Below are 6,220 nucleotides of genomic sequence, written 5' to 3'. Positions count from 1 at the left end.
AGGGCTGCTCGGGTGACACCAGTCCCTGCGTCGGGGTGTTTTCGCTGCTGGGCTGGGACAGCTGGTTGCCATCTCAGCCGTGGTTATTCTACGGAGTGCTGAAGGTATCCCGTCTTAGTATCTCGGTGATGACACGGGGTGGGGGGCAGCCAATAAACCCAGGACAACCTGTCCTCGGGAGTTTTCTCCTTTATTTTAAAATATTGAACATCTGCATTGAAAGGGAAGAGATATTTTGGCAGCAGCCATTGATTAAGGTGTCACTTGTCAGGTGGGCCTACAGCTCTGCTCCGGAGCAGTATTTCTGCTGGAGGACACCTCCCGGGGGTGCTCTGGAGAGGAGGCAGCGTTCCCCGACGGCTGCCCTCGGCTCCCGGGCACTGCGTCCTCCCAGCCCGCGGAGCGTGTCCCGCTCTGGGAGTGGGAGGGAGGGAGGTTTGGATTGATTGCCGAGGGGGCAGCATTTTTTAAAGCCTGTCGTAAATTGATGGTAGGTGGAGCGGTAATGAAGATAAATGAGGGAGCTCTTCCCGGTAGATTAGCCTGTGTGCTGACGGATGCTGTGCTACGGCTTGAAATGCCTTTGGCCTGGCTCAGACCTCCCGCTCACCTGCCAGCACTCCTCGGCACAGCTGGGACGGAGCAGATCTTCGGGGAAATCGCCCCCCCTTGAAATTCAGAGGGCTTCGGAGGGCCTGGGGTGAGACCCGGGAGCCTCCCAGGTAAACGTCAGCACGAGGTCTGCAGGAGCAGAGGGCGGGAGGTGCTGCTCAGCCCTCTGCTGCTCTCGCTCCGGGGTTCGAAAGGGAGACGGTTTCATTCTGTGAGGAAGGCGTTGGGCAGTGGGGAGGTGCGGTTCCCGTAACTGTTTAACACTCTGTTAAAACGTCACCTTTTTGCTTGTCGGTGGCTCTGCGGCAGCTCTGCTGAAGGTCCTTTTTCTGCACGAGCGATCTCGGTGGTCGGGCACGGAGTAAAGTGCTCTGATCTGGCCCATGGCACACTCTTTAAATTCTTTGAGCTGTTCTCATCAAAGCAGTTTTCAGAGCGGTTTTCTCTCACCCCTTAAACTAATATTTCTAGGGCCACTGGGTAAAATCCCCGCTCAGAGATGCTCTTCGTGCAGTAGCCGATGGGTGGCTTAGGACCAGAATAATCTTCTTCGCCTTAATCCCCTCCTGCCGCTCTGCCCTTCCCTCAGCTCGTGGCTGCAGCCCGCTCCGCTCCCTCTGCCCACACAGCTCGCTGCTCCTCGGAGAGCTTCGGCAGCTCCTCCTGCAGCAGCAGCAGCGTGAAAGCAGACCCGGTTAGAAGTATTTGCAGATCAATGTTACGGTTGACTTGTCCTTCCCCATTGTTGTTGTAAGCTTTTAACTTTTATGAGATCTTGCTTTGAGTGTGTGAAACGTCCTTACCTGCCCACCAGCACGATGATGATCAACATTAGGAAAATGACCATTTTTCCTGGGTCAGGAGGAGAGCATCCCCTGCCCTGGGCGATGGGCAGCCGCGCTCTGGGAGCGAAGTGTCGAAGCGTCCCTGTCAGCTTCAGCATGTGCTCCGCAATCCCAATGATTAAGGGGTTTTTCACCACGATCAGTTTAGTTTGTGGGTTCAACTGTATTACTTGTACATTAAGTCTGTTTGTGTGGACTGGTACCTTTCGACCAGGTATGGACATTAAATAAAGCATCTTTGTAATTGTTGCTCACCCAAGTTGGGGGGGAAAAAAGAATTGAGGAAATTTCTAAATGTGAGAGGAGTTTGTCTCTGTAACAGACCTACTGGCAGCTCTGCAGCCGCCCGTCCCTCCTCTCATCAGTTTTAACTGATAGTTTAAGTTTCGGGTGTTTGGTTTGCTTGGGATTTTTTATGGGCAAGATTTGAAACCTGACATAGCATGTCCTGCTCGACCCAGTGCTATGGCATCAGCAGTCCCAGCATGTGCTGCTGCTTACGAAAGATTCCCCGGGGCTTTGCACGCTGGATGCTGTGGCTGTGCGGGAAACAACAGCTAATTCCTGGGGGGGAGGTCTGTGCTTTAGGATCGCGGGAGCTGCAGGCAAGCATGGAATCACAGAAGGGTTTGGGATGGAAGGGGCATCGAAGACCACCCAGTCCCCCCCCTGCCCTGGGCAGGGACCCCCCCGACCAGCCCAGGTTGCTCCGAGCCCCGTCCAACCTGGCCTTGAACACCTCCAGGGATGGGGCAGCCACAGCTTCTCGGGGCAACCTGCCCCAGGGGCTCACCGCCCTCAGAGTGAAGAATTTCTTCCCAATATCTCATCTAAATCTCCCCTCTCTTAGTTTAAAGCCGTTACCCCGTGTCCTATTGCAACAGGCCCTGCTAAAAAGTTTGTCCCCATCTTTCTTCTGAGCCCCCTGTAAGTGCTGGAAGGCCACAAACCGGCAGAAGAAATACTGTGGGGGAAGTGCCCAACCGGGTGTGTAGGAATTCAAAAAGCAAAGAACATGATTTTCTGATACAGGTTTATAATGAACTTTGACTTAAAATAATAAGCAGTATACACAACATACAAGTGAGTTTTACAGAGACGCTGTTGTATCCGTTGACTTCAGAACCTACCAGTAAGTTCACAGGTTTTGTTTGCTTTCTCTAGCCCTCTGCGGCCGCCAGCATCGAGGGGCGGCACTCCTCTTCGTGCAGTCACTCAGGTTTCAGTTCCAGCTCACAGCTCCGCTTGTCACCTTGGCTGGGGAGACGGGGAAGCCTCGTGCAGAGGCTGCCCTTGCTCTGCGGGGTCGGCAGCGCGGCCGGGGCCGCTCGAGGGCAACGCGGGGAGCACGGAACTGTCTCAGGGGTTGGCAGCACCCTTCCTCTGGCCTTGGAAAAAAGTAAAAGCAAGAATGCTTTCTGCAAGAGGGGATTATTCTGAACTAGTGTTTTTTGCCGGTGAGACTTAACTGCAATGTAAATTCTCTGGGGAGGTGCAGGTTCCCTCAGCCACCGCCTCCCGACGCTCGGTCCTCCGAGTCCGTATGTGTCGCACCGTCCCTTTGCAAAGAGAACAATGGGCAACGGCAGTTTCACGGGTCAAGCAGGGACTGCGGACTCCTCCTAGGTAGGGGATTAGTTTTGCTGAGCAAATAGAAGGGTCCACGGTACCTCCTGGGAAATGTAGTCCTTTCTTTAGTGCTTTGCAGAATTAATTAAATAAAAGCCATGCAGTTGAACTACAGCTCCCAGAATGTCATGGCCCTCAGGGCTGAGGGGTTTAAAAAATTGCAAGGGGGGGTGGCAGTGGATTCTTCCCTCCGTGCTCCCGTCTCCTCAGGTCTGGTCCAACCACTCGGCCCGTTTCGGCGCTTTACACGTGTGCACGTCCACAGTGTCCTCGCACTCCTTGCAGCGCACAGCGCAGCACCAGTGGAACTTGCACTCGCACTTGGTGATGCGCGTGACGCGCGTGGTGTCGTACCCCCGCCCGCAGCACATCACCTCGCAGCCGTCCGTCCCGCGGGACATCTTGTTGCAGATGCGGCCGGCGGTGCCCAGGGAGCCTGGAGAGGGGAGCGAGAGCAGGTCAGCGTGTTCCCCCTCCATCGTGTTCAAATGCCTCCTCCGCCCCCCGCCCCGCAGTTGTTGGCAGTGCCAAGACTGGGCATCGGCCATGGAGACCTCCGATACGTCTGCCTTAGCAGCGGTGAAATCCAATTCCTGTCACAGCGCGTGCGACAGTGCGGTGCCACAGCGCAGCATCCGAAGGCCGGGCACGGGCTGCGGGGGAGAGACGCGGAGCCGTTGCCTGCTTCGGTGAGGGCACGGCTTGCAGTGAGCCTGGCCAGGGACGCCGCTCTGGGGACCCTCTGCGTGGCCCCGTCCTGCTGCGGGAGCCTGTGCCCGCGGCTGCCCAGAGCCCACGGGGACGGGGTGCCCAGAGCACACCCTGGGGCAGCGTGTCCCCACCGAGCCGGCTGAGCCCCCTCTGCTCGGGCTGAGGGCTCGCTGACGGGTGGCGGGAGCACGTGCTGCGTTCCCCACCGAGCCCCCACGGCTACTGCGAACCCCTCCCCCGGGGATGCTCCAGCCTGGGAAACCATTGACCTCCTCTGCTGGGGCCCAGCAGCCCTGACACCGCCTTCCCCGCTCTCGTCCCAGCCCGGGCTGCGTTCAGAGAAGCCGGCAGCCTGCTGCCCAAAACGGGCTCTTTAGTGCCTGTTTAAGGGAGCTTTGCTCTGCAGGAGGAAGGCTCTGAGGAAACGCTGCGCTACATCCATTGCAAGAGGCCTGATGGGTTGGGATCTTTGGTGTAAAGCCTGAGGATTTTGGACAAACCCAGTCCTGTCTGCGCAGGCGTGAGGTGCTGTGGGAACCCAGCGAGCACCGACAGCCGCTGAGGGTGTGGGTGACCCCCCACTGCGTGACTCCCCCACCGGGGACTGGGGCTGGTGGGAGCCGATGTCCCTGGGCAGCCCGACCAGGCTGGACTGGGTGGGAGCTGCTGGCCTGTCAGGAGGGGAGGAAGAGCCGCTTTTGAGCAACAACTGGAGCTTTGTTTTTTACCTGCTGACTTGTCCATCACACAGTAATCAGGTGAGTTCTCAAAATACACCAGATCTGTTTTCGTGGGCTTCCTGAAGTTCTTGTTGGCCACCGTGAAGCCAGTGCCATCCTGGTTCATGGTCACCTGGATGGCCCCGTTGTATTTCTTCCTTAGGTAATCCCCTGTTTTGCGAAAATCTGACATTGCCAGCCAACAAGTCCTTAGTGTGCAGGAGCCGCTGACCCCGTGGCATTTGCACTCCAGCTTCAGGAAACGCTTCACAGCCTGTGGGAAGAGGGATGCCATGAGGACCAGCAGTCACCCCGGGCATCACACATCGCGCCTGCGTCTGCTCGTCCCTGGTGCAGCTTGTCAGCCCTCGCCTGTGCGGGACGGGGCTCCCAACGGGAGAGGGGCATTGCGGACGGAGGACGCGTTCCCACAGTCACCGACGCCAGCATCAGCGAGGACACGTGCTGGCGGCAAAGGTAAGCAGGGCGCTGCCACCCCATGGGGCCATTCCCCAGGCAGAGCGTGCGGGGGACACCGGGAAGGCAGCGCAGGGTCCGGCCCCCGTCTGCAGCAGGACCTGCGCTCCGCGGCCACCCAGCGTCCCGCACCGCTGCCCGTTCCCGTGCCGGGAGGTGCCGGTGGGACGGCTGGCGGGGCACAGGGCTCGCAGCGGGGGCCGCACTCACCATCCTTCCGCAGCGGTTGTTGTGCAGGTTCATCAGCGCCCGGGCGTCCTTCACTTTCTTCTCCTTGGCGTCCACAAAAGCTTTGGCGAACCGGATCCCGTAGTTGATGTTGTCGCTGCAGCCGCCCCAGTCGAACTCCCCGCGCTCGTCCTTGGAGCGGCCCCTCTTGAGCGGGTCGCAGCTGCACGCCTTCAGGTCCCCTTGGCTGCACGCCCGCGTGATGGCGTAGACCACTCCGGCCGAGGAGATGGCGTAGACGAAGGCAGCCTCCCTGCTGCCTGCCACGGGGAGAGAAACGGGGATGGGGAGTGAGCGTGTGGGGCTGTGCTGGGTTCCCCCAGCCCGCCAAGGAGCGGGACATGGTGCGGTGGCACCTTCGTGACTGGGAGGGACACTGTCCTGCACATGGGGAAATCAAACCCAGTCATCTCTGCTGGCCGCCGAGTCCAGCCGTGGCATCCCTGCACCTTTCAGACTAAGGGGGATTTCGTGCTGACCATCAGGGCTCAGCAGCTCGGGGTGTTGGGCTGCTCTTAGGGCTGCCCCACCGGTCCCCCTCGCTGACCCACAACTCGGGGGCCACGTGGTGCTGAGAGGGCAGGACCAGCCGGTGCCCTTCGGCCCAGGCCACCTCCCTCCCGGGGCGATGCCAAGCGCGGGAGCTGGCGGCCACTCCGTCCGGGTTCAGCTTTCCCCACACAGCACAGCATGCCGCCCGCTATTTTACGTCTCTGGTTTGAGTTCACAGCTGTTTTTATAATGCTATAAAAGAAGCTGCAAATCAAAACCATGTTCATCTTCATTTTTGAGAGCCTTTGAAAGCAACTTCAAAGGGAGCAGAGCTCTCTTTGGGCCTCGCAGGATGGGGCTGTGGCGAGGAGCTTTCATCATTCCCCATGCTTCGCCAGGAGAGGACGCGGCGGGAGTAAAGGTGCCGTGGTGGGGATGGAGAGGCTGAGACCGGACAGGCTGCGGCATGGCAGGGTGAGTGCCGCGTCCCGGCGCGTCAGCCCCCTT

The 6,220-nt window shown here is 58.9% G+C and overlaps 1 protein-coding gene across 1 annotated transcript in view; it reads right to left on the bottom strand.

The window, feature by feature from the left end:
* Window positions 1–2,970: 2,970 nt before the first annotated feature.
* WNT2B (wingless-type MMTV integration site family, member 2B) overlaps window positions 2,971–6,220 on the bottom strand; it is a 4,269-nt gene continuing 1,019 nt past the window's right edge. The window contains exons 2-4 of the mRNA XM_009888437.1: window positions 5,204–5,481; window positions 4,526–4,790; window positions 2,971–3,522 (exon numbers count right to left, since the gene is read on the bottom strand). Of these exons, the coding sequence (XP_009886739.1) occupies window positions 3,293–3,522; window positions 4,526–4,790; window positions 5,204–5,481 (773 nt within the window). The 3' untranslated portion in view covers window positions 2,971–3,292. The remainder of the gene's footprint in view (window positions 3,523–4,525; window positions 4,791–5,203; window positions 5,482–6,220) is intronic.

Source organism: Charadrius vociferus, unplaced genomic scaffold, assembly GCF_000708025.1.
Source record: "Charadrius vociferus isolate BGI_N301 unplaced genomic scaffold, ASM70802v2 scaffold1077, whole genome shotgun sequence".
NCBI classification, from domain to species: Eukaryota; Metazoa; Chordata; class Aves; order Charadriiformes; family Charadriidae; genus Charadrius; species Charadrius vociferus.
The sequence above is the reverse complement of the archived record's forward strand: the minus strand, read 5'-3'. Positions and strand labels throughout refer to the sequence as shown.